The following is a 17,569-nucleotide window of genomic DNA, read 5'->3' as shown; positions in this document are numbered from 1 at the left end:
GAGCCAGTTCCAGGATAACCAGACATATACAGAGAAACCCTGTCTCGAAAAAATCAAACAACAACAAAAAAAGTATACAGAAGCAGGCAGATCTCTGAGTTCAAGACCAGCCAGAACGACATCGTCATGTCTTTAAAAACTAACACCTTAATTGATATGCCTTTTTTTTTTTTTTTTTTTGTGGATGGTAGTGCTTGTTACACAGGGTCTTATCAAGTAATTCTGGCTGGAACTCGACAGGTAGACCAGGCTGGCCTTAAACTCTTAGAGAGCTCCCCGCCTCTACCTCCCAAGTACTGGATTTAAATGCCCGTGTCCCTCCACCCAGCAAGAAAACTTTTAGGTTTATGGAAAATTCAGACAAATCTCAAATCTTGTTACCATCTTAGTATAATACATTCGACGCAGTCCTTAAGACTAAAGTTTTGCTCATTTCTTCTGATTCCTTCATTATCTACTTACCTAAAGTCCCCTTTCTGCCTCAGAATCTCATTCCTGATACCCCATTACATTTAATTTCCTCAGTGTTCTCTTGGCTGGACCATTTCTTGTTTTTTATGACTTTTTGACAGTGTTTGGGGAGGCTCTGGCCAGGGTTTTTTTTTTTTTTCTTTTTTCTTTTTTTTTTTTTTGGCTTTTTTGAGACAGTGTTTCTCTGTGGCTTTGGAGGCTGTCCTGGAACTAGCTCTTGTAGACCAGGCTGGCCTTGAACTCGCAGAGATCCGCCTGCCTCTACCTCCCGAGTGCTGGGCTTAAAGCTGTGCACCACCACCATCTGGTGACCATGAATTTCTCGGTGTTTAAAAGCCTTCTTCTTCCTCATTCTCTGTCTTTTGTTGATTTTTTTTCTTTCATGGTAGGAACTCATGTAGCCAAGGCTGGTCTCATACTCACTGTATAGCAGAGAATGACCTTGAACGCCTGATCATCCTGCCTCTCCTTCCCAAGTGCTGAGATGACAGACGTGGACCCCCTGTGCCTGGCTAGTTTGTGTTTGTCTCTTTGAGAACACAGTTGACTTCATTGGCTTTAACAGTCTAAGCTGCTCATTCCCCTGCCCCCCAGGCTAAGAAGTGAGAACTTGCCTGAGAGACGGCTCAGCAGTTAAGAATGTTTGCTGCCTGACTGTGCTGCAGAAGCACGAGGGACAGAACTCAGATTCCAGCACCCACACCACAGTTGGCATGGTTCTGGACATGCCTGTCATCCAGGGGCTGAGGTGGACAGTGACAGGATTACTCGGGCTTGCTGGTGCTCTGCCTAGCCTCCAAACTGTAAACTGTGTGTCTTTCATCAAGAAGTTCTGGTCTCAAAGGACTGAGGTGGAAAGTAACCATGGAGGAGACCCAGGGCCTTCTCTGGCTTCTGAGTTCTCTGAGGACCACACACACATGTGAGCATACATTACAGACACAAAGTAAACTGTGCGTGTAGGAGTCTCTGACGCTCTGGACAAGGGTGTGGCATCATAAGTAGCATCAGTCGCTGGTGTGCGCTGGATAATGTGGTACGTGCCCATAGTCCCAACACTCTGGAGGTAGAGGCAGGAGGGGTCTCTGTAGGGTCTAGGTCAGCAGGAGCTACAAAGTGAAACCGTGTCTCAAACATTTTGGGAAAGAGGAATGTTGTATGTTCTGAGTCCATAAGACATGGACTCAGAAACTTGGTTTCTATAGACTGGTAGATGGTGGCAGACAGTGATTTTTTTTTTTTTTGAGAGCTTGCAAACCTTCCAGGGGTTAGTTTTGCCTCTTTTAAAAGATTTTCCCTTTGCCCCCATTAATATGGATCCTTTGTTTGACCACAGAATGTACTAAAGGAACATGTGGATGACGATCCTAGCCTGGCCATCACTGGAGTCCCCGTGGTTAGTTGGCCAAAGAAGACTCCAAAGGTAAGAGAGGTCACTCACAGGTGGGAGAGCACTTGGCGTTGCCTTCCACCCATCCTGGGTGCCGGGAGTCCCGAGCTCTTCTGCCCTGGCTCCTGGGAGACGATTCCCCACGTGGCACAAATGGTGTTTATGAACTGTTCCCTGCAAATGCTTCCCTTTTTAAAGGAAACTGCAAGCAGTGGCCCCTGGTGGCCACCTGTAAACTGCAGAAGTGAGGCTTGCTCTGTCATTAGGTCTCAAATTTCCCTTCTCTTTTGCTTTGCTCCCTCCTTGTCCCTCTACGGACTGTTGCCCTCCCTTTTAGAGTAACTTCTCTCTTCATAAAACGAATCTGCATTTAACACTTAACATGGAAATGTCTAAGCTGGGCCTCTGGAGACGAGTTGGTAGATAAAGGGCCCGTGGTGGGGCAGGCACCAGGCAGGGCTTTGTTCCGTCCTTCAGCCGTCTGCACTGTGTTTCACCGTTAGGTGCACACACTACGCACATTTCCTCATTTCTTTAGACCAGCACCTGGAGTGGCCCACACTCAGCAACCTCTAAGTCAGTGTTCTCAACCTTCCTAATGCTGCCGTCTGGTGAGCACCCCCAAGCCCATAAAATTATTTTTGCCCCTACTTCACTATTGTAATTTTGCTACTGTATGAATCTGAATGTAAATGTCTGATAATGCAGGATGTTCCTAGGCGGCCACCGTGAAAAGGCCATTCAACCACTGCTCTGAATGATAACCAGTGTTGCTCCTGGCGGCACACACTCCCAGCACTGAAGGAGTTAAGAGGAAGTAAAGTTTGAACCCAGCCTGGGCTACATGGCTAGCTCAAAGTCAGCTAGAGCAACACATTGACCCTATTTCAATAAATTAAGCACTGGAGATTTGGCCCAGTGGCAGGACATTGGGTGTCACAAGAAAGGCTCTGTGTTAGGGTTGGATCCCCAACTGCAAGCCAAAAGCAAAGGATGTCTAAGCTCTGGGTATCGCTCAGTGGCAGAGTTCCCACTTAGCATGTGTGGAGCCCTGGCTTTTATCTCCAACAAAAACTGTTATCAAGTAGTCTGGATGGGTGTTTTGCTAATTTCTGGCTTTTTTGTTCTATTATAAATGACACTGAGAAGAACTTTCTAGATATATAGGTGCTGTCAAAAACCCTGACTCGCAGAAATTTCATCAGCTGAGGATACGGCTTAGAGAAAGTGAGTTCAAGGTCCCAGTACAGGAGGAAAACGCTGAGCAGTGTACCTGTGGCTCGTTTATTGTTTCTGTCGAAGGGTGTTATTACTACACAGGTGTTGGTGGCACATGCCTTTAATTCCAGCACTCGGGAGGCAGAGGCAGGCGGATCTCTGTGAGTTCGAGGCCAGCCTGGTCTACAGAGTGAGTTCCAGGACAGCCTCCAAAGCCACAGAGAAACCCTGTGGGGGGGGGCCGGGGAAGGGTGTTATTACTGATGGTTCTTTTCACAATGTTGATTATTGGCAGAGAATCAGTTCCCAAATACGGGATTGTGTGAGGAAAGGACGCCCATTACTTGGGGTATTGAATGTCCCAAAACTCAGTGAAACTTATGATATCAAAAACTGGTCCCCCTAAGATCTGCCCTACTGAGCTGGGTGTTGGTACACGCCTTTAGTCCCAGCACTCGGGAGGCAGAGGCAGAGGCAGAGGCAGGTGAATCTCTGTGAGTTCGAGACTAGCTGGTCTACAAGAGCTAGTTCCAGGACAGCCTCCAAAGCCACAGAGAAACCCTGTCTCTAAAAAAAAAAAAAAAAAAGATCCGCCCCACTGGTAGGAATGTGTAAGGTTATAGAACATGCTCTGCTCTGTGTATGAGTCCATGAGCTCCTGTAGACAGTGGCCTGAAGCTGCCAGCTGGGCCTGGAATTGTGTGGCTCTACATAGTAATGGAAGACTGATGTAGCCCTCATCCCGACTAGGTGAGGTGTTGCTCCAGTGGGAGATCTAGGCCTACAGAACAGGGGTTTTTGAAAAGACAAACTCCACACTGTCCACTGTGATCTCAGAACTAGTGGCAGGGGACCTCAGAGAGGCTGTTGTGAACAGTGAGTTGAGTTCAGGGCAGGGGCTGTGCCACACCCAGCTCCAACCATGTGTTAGAAGTGTTTTTATTCTTACATTTGTTTTGAGAGAAGTTCTCGCTCTGTAGCCCAGGCTTTCTTAAAGCTAACTCTGTAAGTAGCCCAGGCTGCCCTGAACTCAATGGCAATCTTCCCCCCTCAGCCCTCTGAAGGCCAGAGTTACATACAGTACACGTGAGCCAAGGCAGGGCCAGTAATTTTTAATTAAAAAAAATTTCTTTTTGGTCCCTTAGCTTTGTCCCTGCACATCATCTTACCCCTGTCCACCTCAGCAGAGTTTTTAGATTTTTTTTTTGTCCCTCCAGCAAAACTAGGTGGTGTCTCTATGGTGCTCCATGGTGATGAACTCAGAGAGGCACATCACGAGCGAGCCTGCTTCTGCCATACATTTGTGTGAGAACTCAGTGAAATGTGGCAGAGGGAGGGGCGGGGAGGAGGAGGGTAGCGCCACACTTAAGTATTTCCTGGCGGGTAGGGTTCAAAAGTTAACAGGAAAGGAAGGCATGACTGAACGACTGGCTGCCTGGGCCACACCGGGTCCCTGGGTTCCCAGGTCTGCAGTCAGTTCCCTTCCAATTTGATGCCCGTGGGGTTGAAAGATCAAGGGGGCTCACTGAGGCCACCAGGATACGAGGCAGGGAGCAGGGTCTGCCCTGGGTCCGGTTACCCCGCAAGTAATTAATGCTCAAGGGTGATTAGCAAGATGTGCTTTGATCCCCCACCTCCCGTGAGGAGAACAAAGCCACTTTCTGGAACTGATTAGGTGCTGTGAGGTCCTTTCTGGCAGGGTGTCCCGTGACTCCAGGGTACCACTGATCACCGTCCATCATGATTCCCCCAATTGGCTGTTTCCATGAGTGACACTGGACTTGTTTTGATCTGTGCACACCCTGGCTGCTTCCTTTTATAGCCAGATGGTGAGATTTTGGGGTCCTTTCTGTGACCCTGGAGGCAAGGCAGAGGGGCTGTGCCTGTTTGTAGCCCCAGCCTCTGATTTTGGCCTTATTATGGAGCCGAACTTCTGCTCAACAGCCAGACTCTTCAAGCCACTGGCTTGCCAGGGACACTATGGAAAGAAACCACCCAAAGAGGAGAGTGAGGCCCAGCTGCCCCGCCCCCGCCCTCCGGTTTCTTTTTTTTTTTTTTTTTGGTTTTTCGAGACAGGGTTTCTCTGTGGCTTTGGAGGCTGTCCTGGAACTCGCTTGGTAGTCCAGGCTGGTCTCGAATTTACAGAGATCCGCCTGCCTCTGGCTCCCGAGTGCTGGGATTAAAGGCGTGCGCCACCAACGCCCGGCTGCCCTCCGGTTTCTTAATCCCGCCTCTTTTTTAGAGGGGGCTCGGGTTTGAGATGGGGTCTCTCCGTGTAGCCCTGGCTGTCTTGAAACTGGCTCTGTAGACCAGGCTGGCCTCAGACTCAGAGATCACCTGTTTGCCTCCCAAGTGCTGGGACTAACGTCAGGAGCCACTGTGTTCTTGAAGGACTTTACAGGATAGCTGCAGTATGTGAGAGGAAGTGACACGGTCCCATGTCACCTGTGGTTTTTCTCTCTCTCCCCCTTCCTCCGTGTTTGAGCAGATAGGTTAGATACTGGAGGCCCGATCAGTCTGGGTCCTTTGGGTGTGACATGCCGTCTGTCCCTGAAAAGGCCAGACCATTCAGTCAAAGGGCCGAGAACTTCCTGTGTCGTGCTTGAGTTAGAGTAATTAAATGACTGAAATATGGCTGTTGGGGTTGGGGGTGAGGCCGCTGGTGTCAACGGTTCTTCATCACTAGCCTCTGGCCCGGGCTCCATCACTTCCTAGGGCAGTGTGGTCTAATGAGAGCCAGTCCTTGGGCTGGGGACGTCGGCTTCATCTGGAAGACTTGTAGCAGGACCAGCCTGGGCTCCATAGCAAGTTCAAAGTGACCAACCCGGAGTACAGAGCCAAACCCAGTCTCGAAAGAAGAAGTGAGATGGCTCGGGGTGAGGGAGTTTCCTGCCGTGTTCGACAGAGCGACTCGTTCAGATGCTCAGAACCCACGCGGTGGAGGAGAGAACTAACTCCTGCAAGGCGTCCTCTGACACAAATGCACTCTGTCTGTCTGTCTGCCTGTCTGTCTGTTTCTCTCTCTCTCTCTCTCTCTCTCTCTCTCTCTCTCTCTCTCTCTCTCTCTCTCTCTCTCTCTCTCTCTCTCTCTCTCACACACACACACACACACTTTTAGGGCTGTGCTGGGTCTTGCCCTTGACTCTGAAAGTTCAGGAATCCCTGCTTCTGAGCACCGAACACTTCCAGATTATTCCAAGCGCATGACCAGACACTGTCACTGGCAGCACCTGGCTCTGCCACTGACAAGCTGTGCACTCCTGGATAAGTCTAAGCCTCATTTTATCCACCTGTAAAAGGGGCTAGCAGTATGATTCTGGCAAGGCTGCTATGAGTTTGTCTGTAAAATACTTTTATAGTAACACCATGTGTGGCGGTGCACACCAGTGGTAGGTGCTGCCCTTAGGAGGTAGAGGAGGAGACAGTCAGGAGTCTAAAATCATACTCATCTATATTGTAAGTTTAAGGCCAGCCTCAAGCATACAAATGAAACAAGGACATACACCCCTCTGTGTCAGGCCATGGGTCAGGGGTAGCCATTCTAGTTCTGGAGTTGTGTCCTGTAACTGCTTGGCAGCCCTGAACCACCCCACCCACAGATGAGTCTCTCATGGAGGACAACTGTGCCCGCCCACCCACCAGCTCGCAGTGCTGGCTCTCCTGGGCCCATTCAGCAGGATGAGTTTAAAGCCATTTTAGGCTACAGAATCTTCAGGAACCAAGGAAAGAGAAAGCAGAGGGCCCAGGGGAGATGTGCTGATACTGCCCATCCTTGTTGAGTAGCCCATGCTTGTTGAGTAGCTCTCAACTTACACACCAGTGCTTTCTCTTTTGTCCTTGGTCGTCCCTTTTTGGATTTTTTTTGAGATGGGGTCACAGGTAGCCCCAGGCTGCTCTCAGATTTGATTTGTAGACAACTGGCCTTGAATTCCTGATCCCCTCCCCCGCCTCAGCCTCCACCTCCCAAGTGCTGGAATTGTAAGCGTGCCTCACCACAACGGACCAGTGCAGCTTAATTACAGCTTTGCTGGAATGAGCAGGGCTGGGGTTGCGGGGGCAGGGGCAGGCGGAGTGGTTTAAGCTCTTTTATCCCTTCCTTTTCACCCCAGCAGGAACAGCCGCAGACAGTGAGCCTATTTCTTTAGAACGTACCCCTTGCTGCCTGCAGGCAGCTGAGACCACTAGGACAAGGTCTGAGGAGAGGGTGTCAAAGGTCCAGAGTGTCAGCTGTCTAGCCCCTTGCCCTTCCCTAGGAGCAGGACAGACCTTGTGAAAGCCCCATGAGGCAGCCACCCCCTGGCCGGCACTAGGTGGCTCCCACGGCAGCACAGGGGTAGCTGACAGAAGCCGCCGGCCTGGATGAGGAGCCCAGACCGGCAGAGAAAGCAGGTGCAGGATCTGGGAGATGCTCAGTTGGTGGAGTGCTTGCTGTGCAAGGGCGAGAGCCCGAGTGTGCTCTCTAGAAGCCACGTAGAAAGCTCTACACAGAAGTGGATGCCTGCGACTCCTGCGCTGGCCTGCTTCCGGAGGCCAAGACACACGAAAGCCTGAGGCTCACCCCTTTAATGGAATCCGTGGGCTCCAGGCTGGATCTCAGAACAATAATGTAAAGAGAAGCGGAGAGCAATTGCTGGAAGCACTTCCTGTTGAGCCCTGGCTCCCCCCGCACTGTGACAAACTTTACCTGGGGAGACACAACAGGTGTATCTACTCATCCCACATAGGGAACCCATGGCAGACCAACGTCTGTCCCTGCCAAGTGTTTCCGTTGGTCTCCCAGGCAGCGTGGCTGGTTTCTGCTTCTTCCTAGTAGCTTGTCTTGTCTGGGAGTCTTTCTTCTGAGGGGCATTCTCTGCTTTTATTGCTGACTCTGGCAGGAAGGGGCCTAGTGAATCTGGTTAGTTTCAGGGACATCTTGAAGCTTTTTTTTTTTTTTTTGACTCTTTTACCTTCCTGCTTAAGGAGTTTCCTACAGGATGGAGTGGGGTTTTTTGTTTCTTTTTATTTTCTCATTTTATGTGTATGGATGTTCCCTGCATGTCTATAGGCACTCTGTGTGCATGCAGTGCCCGTGGAGGCCAGAAGAGAGCAATGAATCCCTAGGATTGCAGCTGCAGATGGTTGTGAGCCTCCATGTGGGTGCTGGCAGTTGAACTGAGCCCCCCCTGGAAGAGCAACCAGTGCTCCAAACCCACTGACGTCTCTCCAGTCCCTAGGATGAGTTGTTTTAATCTCTGTTGAGGAAACCAACCTCTGTTCAGAAAACTGTTGAGGCTCTCCCACAATGATCCCTGAGCCTTGGAGGGGTGACTATAGACCTATGACTAAGAAGTAGGCCACCATGTCACCGTAGCAGTCGCTTATTCTCGGGATCTTCACTAGGGGCTGTGAGTTGAGGCTGATAATGAGTGGCAGTGATCTACAGTTGTAAACGCACGTTTAGAAGGCAGGTTGATAGACACATCACACCCATCTAGAGAAACTGCAGAGGTTGCTTCCCCACTGGGAACTGTGACCTCCCCTACTGCAGGTTTTTGTTCTGGCTTACAGTACCAGGCTTGCCCTCCTCCCTCCCTCTTGGGGAACAGGCCTTAAATTCAATTGGAAGGCTGTCTGTCGATCACCTATGATAGCTGAGCCTGCTGCACAGGCAGGTGCATCCTGCCTGGCATGTTGGTGTTTTAACTCACAGGGTCCATAGCCAAACAGAAATGGTGGCAGTTTTCCCTTCAGCCGCCCCAGCATGGATGGCCCCCGTGGCACTATGGAAGTCAGGCATCAGAGTGGGAGTTTCAAGTTCAGTCCTAGCTTAATTTCTTCATGTCCCGCAGTCAAAGCATGCCCACATGGTGTCTTTAGCAATAATGTCTTACCAGCTAGTTTTGGCATACAACCAACAGCAGTAGCAATAGCCTTTATGGTTTGTGGAGCCTCAGGGGTTCCTCTGGCTGATGGCATATTGAGAGGTAGCTTGCCACTGGCACTGGTGTTCTCTCTCTCTCTCTCTCTCTCTCTCTCTCTCTCTCTCCCCCCTCCCTCCCTCTCTCCCCTCCTCTCTTTTCTTGGTTTTTTTTCAAGACAGGGTTTCTCAGCGGGACAGCCTCAAACAATACAGAAAAACCCTGTCTCGAAAAACCAAAAAAAAAAAAAAAAAAGACAGGGTTTCTCTGTGGCTTTGGAGGCTGTCCTGGAACTGGAACTCGCTCTGTAGACCAGGCTGGCCTCGACCTCACAGAGATCCGCCTGCCTCTGCCTCCCGAGTGCTGGGATTAAAGGTGTGTGCCACCAACGCCTGGCTTGGAACTAACTCTTGTAGACCAGGCTGGTCTCCAACTTGCAGAGATCCGCCTGCCTCTGCCTCCCAAGTGCTGGGATTAAAGGTGTGCGCCACCACCACCTGGTGTTTTCATTCAATAACCTTATAGCATCTGGGCGTGTATTTTCCTACCACTGTAGGGTACCATTTAGATTTAAACTTTTTAGCTGTTGTTTAATAACCTATTTTTTCTTTCAATTAACCCAGCCCCAGTTGGGTTGTAATGTTGTAAGCTGAAAGTACCTGGCTGTCTTCAGTCCTATCCTGTAAATTAATGTTTGTGGAATGGCTGCCTTTGTCACCAGTACCTAACACTAACACTGAGTTGGGTGAGACCCTTAGTGGTGGCTTCCCCCATTGCTCGTTTGCATGGAAATGCTTGAAAGAGGCCTGTGTCTGTGTCCACACAAGTGAGGGCCTATTTGCACCCCTCACTTATTGAAGTCTGCCTGCCAATCCCTCATGGGACAGGTTGTTATGTATGTGTCCCTTCAGAGCATCTATTTGTCGAGTCATGACCATAAACAGGCCTCAGATTTGTGTGTGTGTGTGTGTGTGTGTGTGTGTGTGTGTGTGTGTGTGTGTGTGTGTGTGTGTCTGCAGGAGGGGAGAGGGGGGATGTTCAAGACAGGGTTTCTGTGTGTAGCTTTGAGGCCTGTCCTGGAACTCATTCTATAGACCAGGGTGGTCTCAAACTCACAGAGATCCCTCTGCCTCTACCTCCTGAGTGTGAGGATTAAAGGCGTGTGCCGCCGCCGCCCAGGTCAGATGTTTTGACAGCATATAAAATATCAGAATATTTCACAGGGATGTCAGCAGCCTTAGCTACTTTCCAATCTGTGTTGGATTCCTTATGACAAGACTTTATGTGGACCCAGTGGGCAACTTCCAAGGGTATCTGAGGGGAAATGGCCCATGTCTTGGTAAGGACATCTACTTTCTAATTTCCTGGGAGACTTAATGGGCTGTGGGCTGCCACATGGAAAATTACCACGGATTCCTTTTGAACGCTGTTGTATATTTCTGTCCACATTTGTTGCCCCTAAGTGTTTGACCCAGCACCTGCCAGTCCTCTTCCTAGTGGGCCATCTCTATACTGCCCGGCCGTCACAGGCTGCGCAGCGGCCTGTTATTGCTGTCCATACTGCTCTTAGCTCAGCTCATCCGCTCCTTTTGCCTTCCCCGTTTTCCAGCCGCGTGGTTTCTGTGTTCATGTGTATTGTTATAGCTACCTATCCTTGTGTGGTGTGTCTACTAATACCATCTGTTTGAAGGCGTCTCCCTTCCAGTACTTTAACCGGTTTAGCTGTTGGTTCCACCACTGGGGGATCCTCGGTGGCTTTAAAGACACTGGCACTAGGAGAGCCCTCCTGGCGTCGGTGATGGGGCTGGTAGGTGCATGCCCCACTGTTGTAAGTGTGCGCTCCTCCTTTGTAGAGTAGCTCTGGGCCACACCAGAAAGGGGATTGTCCAGGAGGCCTTCAGTGCAGCCCTTTATTGTGAAGTTGCTTTCACAGTCACTGGGGTGGAGCTAGTAATAAAGTCCACCTACTCATATACTACTCACAGCTGCTGTCCCGGTGCTGTGCACCCAGCCTCTGCTCCTCTCTGTCAATCACTGAGGCCAAAACCCTCCTGGAACCTTTGGCTCAGCTCACTTTTGCCTTCTGATCTTCTGGTGACTTCTAATAGGAAGGGACACTGGAGTAGGGGGACACACAGCTGTTTAGCTTGTCACACAAGGATCTTAGCTTATTCCAAAGCCTCATGAGCCTTTCTGTCCCAATCCTCACAGTACATTTCTTTTCTTTTCTTTTTCTTTTTTCTTTTGAGGCAGGGTTTCTCTATAGCTTTAGAGAACTTGCTCTGTAGACCAGGCTGGCCTCGAACTCACAGAGATCCGCCTGCCTCTGCCTCTCGAGTGCTGGGATTAAAGGCGTGCGCCACTACCGCCCAGCTAGCTTAAGCTATTCTTGAACTCCTATTTATTTCTTGTTTTTCACCTTTATTATCTGATGGGTGTGAGTGTTTTGCGTGCAGGTATGTCTGTGCACCATGGGTGTGCCGCATGCCCACTGTGGTCAGAAGAGGGTATTGTGTCCCCGGGAACTGAAGTTACAGATGCGTGCGAGCCATGGTGTTGGTGCTTGAATTTGAACCTGGGCCCCCCAGAAGAACAAGTGCTCTTAACTGCTAAGCCATCTCCAGCAGTACCACCACCACCACCCCTCTTTTTGAGACAAGTTTTTCCTATGCAGCTCTGGGTAGTCTGACACAATTATAGCCCAGGCTGACCTGAACTCAAAGTAATCCTTCTGCATCAGCCTACCACAGGCTGTGATGTCACCATGCCTGGCTTAGGCCTCAGTCACCTCCTTCCCCTAGTGCCAAACTGGCAGTGGGTCCTTGAAGCGTGGGTTTTGGGAGGTATTCAAGTTCTAGGGTGTGCAGTCTCCGACACCACATATGCTTGTATTAGCTTGAGTCTCTTGGTGAATCTTGGTAGCTAGAGCTCCATCACTGCTGCTGTGAACCTTGCTAGTTGGGTAGATGTAGATGCAGGCAATGGTGTGTGTGTGTGTGAGAGAGAGAGAGAGAGAGAGAGAGAGAGAGAGAGAGAGAGAGAGAGAGGGAGGGAGGGAGGGAGAGAGGGAGGAGACTGTGGTTCCAACTGTTGGATTGTGTAGATGCTCAACGTATGGATATCCCATTGTGTCAAACATTGGGGCTTATTTTGAAATTTAATCAGGTCTTATTAATGGGCTTTTGTATCAGCTTGTCTGCAGTAGCCTCTAAAACAATACTCACAGTGCTTGCTTGTCTGGTCCTTTGCAGATATACACATGAACAGCATGGAGGGAACGTTTGAGTCCCTTGACAGTGCTCATTCCCAGCTGAGGTTCTTGCAGGGTTTTCTCTCTCAAAATGGAAGCCAGTGTCCTTTCGTTGTTTAAGTTGTCCCAAGCCAGTGCTGTAATGCTGTCATTGTTCTGGGGCACAGGTTGTGACGTGCGGAGAAAGTATGTGTCAGATGAACTTCCTCCAGGCTCTGGATTCATTGGTAATGATTCAAACAAATATATTAACCACGGGGTCTTTAAGCAGAAATTCACTTTAACAAACTTTTTTTTTTTTTTTTTTTTGGTTTTTCGAGACAGGGTTTCTCTGTGGCTTTGGAGGCTGTCCTGGAACTCGCTTGGTAGTCCAGGCTGGTCTCGATCTTACAGAGATCCGCCTGCCTCTGCCTCCCGAGTGCTGGGATTAAAGGTGTGCACCACCAACGCCCGGCTCACTTTAACAAACTTTAAATATATTGCTTGCTTGATTGATTGATTGACAATGATTGGGGAAAATGTGACCAGAGGCTGGAAGGTGCATAGCCCCATATCTTCCCTGGGAATATTAGTGGTTCTTGGTCAGTTTTCTTCCTCCTGTTTGTTGGACAGTGAACAGGTGTCTCGCACTGTAAAGGCTACTGGATATAGAAAAGCAGCTTTATTCTTTGAGTTCTTGAAGCCTATAGGTTATAGCAGACACAAATGAATGTATGCTTAGCCAGTTGGGCTGGTGTCATGTAGGAACATGAAAAAGCACTGTGGGTAATGGTGGTATGAGGGACTGGTTTTGACTAGGGGGGAGATGGAAAGGACGTGGAAATTAAGGCTTACAAGGTGAAGGCTTAGAGGCTTGGCCCTGGGGGTGGCTGTGACATAGGTGAGTCTGGTGGGGTCTCGGTGTACTAGTGAATATTGGAAGTCATGGAAAAGAATTTAGATTTGGTGCGGAATGTCTGGGGGAATCATTGAAAAATTTCTTTTTGGAGGGATGGGTTTTCTTAATTGTGATGAAATGTATGTTGCACAAAAGTTAACATCCTGGGCGTGGGTAGACAGCTCATTCGGTAAAGTGCTTGTCATGCAAGCATGGGGACCTGAGTTCACATCGACACTACCAGTTAAAGAGGGGGAAATGCAGCTCTTCCCAGCATTGAGGAGGCAGGGACAGGGGGGTTCCTGGGGCTTGTGGTCTAGCTGGTCCAGCCCAGTCAGTGGGCTTCTGACTCAGTGACAGACCCTTTCTCCAACAAATTAGGTGGGGGGTGAAGGACAGGTGAGGTTGTCCTCTGAGTTTTGCATGCACACCAGTTTGTGCATACACACACACACACAAAACAAAACTATGTCCATTTTCTCTGTTTGCCAAGGAATGACCTCAGGGCTTCATGTGTGATGAGTATGTGCTCTGTATTTTATTTGTTAATATATACAGTGTTCTGCCTGCATGTATCCCTGCAGGCCAGAAGAGGACACCAGACTACATTACAGATGGTTGTGAGCCACCATGTGGTTGCTGGGAATTGAACTCAGGACCTCTGGAAGACTGGGCAGTGCTCTTTACCCCTGAGCCATCTCTCCAGCCCCATGCTCTGTATTTTCGATGGTTCCCCAACCCTAGGTATTTTGAGGCAGGGTCTTTCTATGTTATCCCAGGCTGACTTCAGACTTATGACCCTCCTGCTTCTGTTTTGATTCATTCTAACTCATTTTTAAGTGTGTGCTTGGCAGTACTTAACACTCAGTGTTGTGCAGCTATCCATCTCTGTGACGTTTCCATCCACACAGATAGAAACCCTGCGCTATGACAACTTCTCCACTTTTCCTGCAACTCCTCCTCAGTCAAACTTCTTGAAGACGGAGGCTAGCTTAAAAGTCAGGACAGCCGGAAGCAAGGAGGGTGTGGATAAAAGCCTAGCTTGATTGAGAGCAGTCATTGTGCCAATAAATAGACCAATAAAATACATTGTAGGTGTATTTTTTCTTTCTAAGACAGGGTTTCTCTTTGTAGCCCTGGCTGTCCTGGCTGATTGTCTTGGAATTCGCTCTGTAGACCAGGCTGGCCTCTAACTCACACACATCCACCTGCCTCTGCCTCTCGAGTGCTGGGATTAAAGGCGTGCGCCACTACACCTGGCCATAGGTGTATTTTCAGGGGAAAAAGCAACATGGATGATTCAGCAGCTGGATGTCAGAGATGGCTCCCAGGTGTACCATTTACCGAGGCGGGAGGGCTTGGGGTCCATGCCCTTGCTTCTCCCTGGAAGCTGTGCCCTAACGATTTCCAGCACCCTGACCCTGGTTTACTCCTTTGTTTGCAGGCTCAGTCAGTCCCTCTAGGCTCCCATCTGTCTTACTCAAGTTTCTCCTTTCCACCCCCTTGTTAGTTCATCAGGGCCACAAGAAACAGAGCACTGTGGGCTCTGTGGCTTAAATAGCAGCACCTTGTTGTCATTGCTGGAGGCCCGAGGCCCCACGTGTAGCTCGCCGAGGCTCAGAAGCTCCCGGTGGTCCTGTCTTCATCCCGTCGCATGCAGCCATGTCCCTCCACGCTTTCCATTTCCTGGCCGGCCTCCATCTCTGCATCTTTTCCATATACAAATCTCTGCAGCACACCCAGCCTAGCTCCCCCACTTCCCCAGCGTCCCAAGCTGCATACCCCCCCCCAGCCATACTTCCAGGCCCTACTACAGCCGTGCTGGCATCGCCAGAGGGCCCCCCCTGCCCTCGGATTTATTGTTAGGCTCAGTGAGTTGGAAGCATCCACAGGAAATGGAAACGTGGTGGAAGGCCAAGCGAGGGAGATGTGTTTCCCCAGCTTTCTCCTCGTTAACTGACAGTAGCCAGTGAAGGCCACGCTGTCTACTGTAGCCTTTCCAGCTCATGTCTGATAACGGTGGTTCCATTCGTGTTCACCTCCTGCCAAGGTCATGATCCAGTTTCTTACCCCTCCTAGGCTTTGGTGTTATAATCTACACTGTGGTTGACTATGATGATGCCTGCCCTAGGGCTGGCTGGTTTTGTGTTGAGATGACTCAGTAGTATAGGCTGAGATCTCTATATAGCCAGGCAGGCCTCAGACTTACAGCAGTCCCCTAGCTTCTGCCTCCACTAGCCTTTTAACACTAGAGATTGTCTTATTAATTTCCCCCTCATCAATTATTTGATTTTTGTTTTGTTTTGTTTTTTGAGATAGGGTCTCTAAATAGCCCCAGTTGCCCTAGAACTCACTATGTAAACCAGGCTGGCCTCAAACTCACAGGGATCTGCCTGCCTCTGTAGACACAAGTTTCTTTCTTTCTTTTTTTTTTTTTTTTTTTCTTGGTTTTTCGAGACAGGGTTTCTCTGTATTGTTTTGGAGACTATCCTGGAACTCGCTTGGTAGACCAGGCTGGCCTCGAACTCACAGAGATCCGCCTGCCTCTGCCTCCCAAGTGCTGGGATTAAAGGCTTGAGCCACCAACGCCAGGCTCTAGACACAAGTTTCTATCCTGCCCAGTCCCATAGCCCTTTAGTCCCAAATAAACATGCAGGGGCTTATATTAATTATAAATGGCTTGGACTATTGCTCAGGCTTCTTAGTGACTAGCTCTCTCTTAATTATTAAACCCATTTCTATATATAGACACATGGTCTTATCTTACTAGAGAATGCCTGGGTATTCTATCTCCCTGGTGGCTACATGGCATCTTCTCAACTCCACCTACTACCTTTCTCTGTCCCTGTTTGGATTTTGAGTCTGGCTAAATCCTGCCTCTCTATTGGCCAAAACAGCCTTGTCCATCAACCAGTAAGAGAAACATATATTCACAACGTACAGTAGGACATCCCCCAGCATGCCTTTGCCTCCCAAGTGCTGGGATTCAAACCCACTACTCCTGAGTAGTTTTCATTGGAGACAGGATCTCGATCTGTAACCCTGGCTGGTCTTGAACTCACAGCAACCTGCTTGCTGACATTAAAGGAATTCATCACCGTGCCTGATGCATCCATTTTGTATCTGGCGAATCTAAGTTTTTCCCAGAAACCAAGAGTCTTGGTAATAATCGTTGAATGAATGAACTCAATAGCGAAATTCCCAGAAGTTTCCAAAGGCAAAGTTTCTCATCTCTGTTATCTTTGACCTGCTTGCCACGTGAGTCCTGTGGCGACCTAACAGACTTGTGCCTTGCCCTTTTGTGCCTCAGTCCTAGCGAGCTGCTGAAAGGACACTAACTGAACGAGAATGGGGTGGAGGGCTGGGAAGATGGCACTGGCTGGTCCTCCAGAGTTTGAGTTCAATTCCCAGCACCCACATGGTGGCTCATAACCATCTGTAATGATGAGATCTGGTGCCCTCTTGTGGCCTGCAGGCACACATGCAGACAGAACGCTGTGTATGTAATAAATAAATCTTTCAAAAAAAGGAAGAGTCTTAGTATTCAGACATCTGTACTCGCTCCTTCCTTCCCCCTTTCCTTTCTCCTCTCTACTGCTGCTCCTGTCTCTGAAGGTGGGTCTCCCCCTTTTATGATCTCTTTCCCCAATACAAAAAGAAAACCCCTCTGCTTGAACCCTGTCACATGACCTCTTTCTCTCGAGCATTGCTTTTCTTAAATTACAACACAGAGGGCTCCAACAGTCTCTTGGCCCCTTTATCCCTTAGATTGAGGCAGCCCCCTTCATCTTCCTCAACCTTGCCAGGTTTATTTGTGTCCTTCAGAAACATGTTATTGGAACCTTAAGACAGCCTTTAGCTGAGACACCCAGCAATTAAAGTCTGATGCCAAGGCTTTCACCCTGAGCCTAGTAACCTGCTCAGCTATGTTAATAACGCCTCAGATGCTGGGCGTTGGTGGCGCACGTCTTTAATGCCAGCACTCAGGAGGCAGATGCAGGCGGATCTCTGTGAGTTCAAGGCCAACCTGGTCTACAAGAGTTAGTTCCAGGGCAGCCTCCATAACAATACAAAGAAACCCTGCCTGGAAAAAAAAAAAAAAAAAAAAAAAAAAAGAGCAAGCCTGCTATCAATAACATCATCGATTTGAATTATCTTGAATATCATACTCTTTTATGTTGATCAAAAGTCTACTGAAAAAACTCATGGTAAACAGCAGTTCTGGTTTGCAAAAGAGACTTTGTTTCTACACCTGATTTTACATCTTTGTCCTCTAGGTCAGCCACTTTTTAAAGTACTTTGGTGGCTCACATACCTGCAATCTCTTATGTGAGAGGCTGAGGCAGGAGGGTTGCTATGAATCCCAGACCAGCCTGGACTAAAGTGTGAAACCTGTCTCATAAAATTAAAAAAAAAAAGTTAAAAGCCCAGTGTGGTAGTACACTTCGGGACAACTTTAATCT

The 17,569-nt window shown here is 49.0% G+C and overlaps 1 protein-coding gene across 13 annotated transcripts in view; it reads left to right on the top strand.

Moving 5' to 3' along the window:
- Positions 1-17,569, top strand: part of Kdm2b (lysine demethylase 2B) — a 115,553-nt gene that overhangs the window by 61,698 nt on the left and 36,286 nt on the right. For all 13 annotated transcript variants that reach the window (XM_040731548.1, XM_040731549.1, XM_040731544.1 and 10 more), the window contains one exon: positions 1,808-1,894. In XM_040731548.1, the coding sequence (XP_040587482.1) occupies positions 1,808-1,894 (87 nt within the window). The remainder of the gene's footprint in view (positions 1-1,807; positions 1,895-17,569) is intronic.

This window comes from Mesocricetus auratus, unplaced genomic scaffold (assembly GCF_017639785.1).
Source record: "Mesocricetus auratus isolate SY011 unplaced genomic scaffold, BCM_Maur_2.0 Super-Scaffold_100025, whole genome shotgun sequence".
In the NCBI taxonomy this organism is placed as follows: Eukaryota; Metazoa; Chordata; class Mammalia; order Rodentia; family Cricetidae; genus Mesocricetus; species Mesocricetus auratus.
The sequence above is the reverse complement of the archived record's forward strand: the minus strand, read 5'-3'. Positions and strand labels throughout refer to the sequence as shown.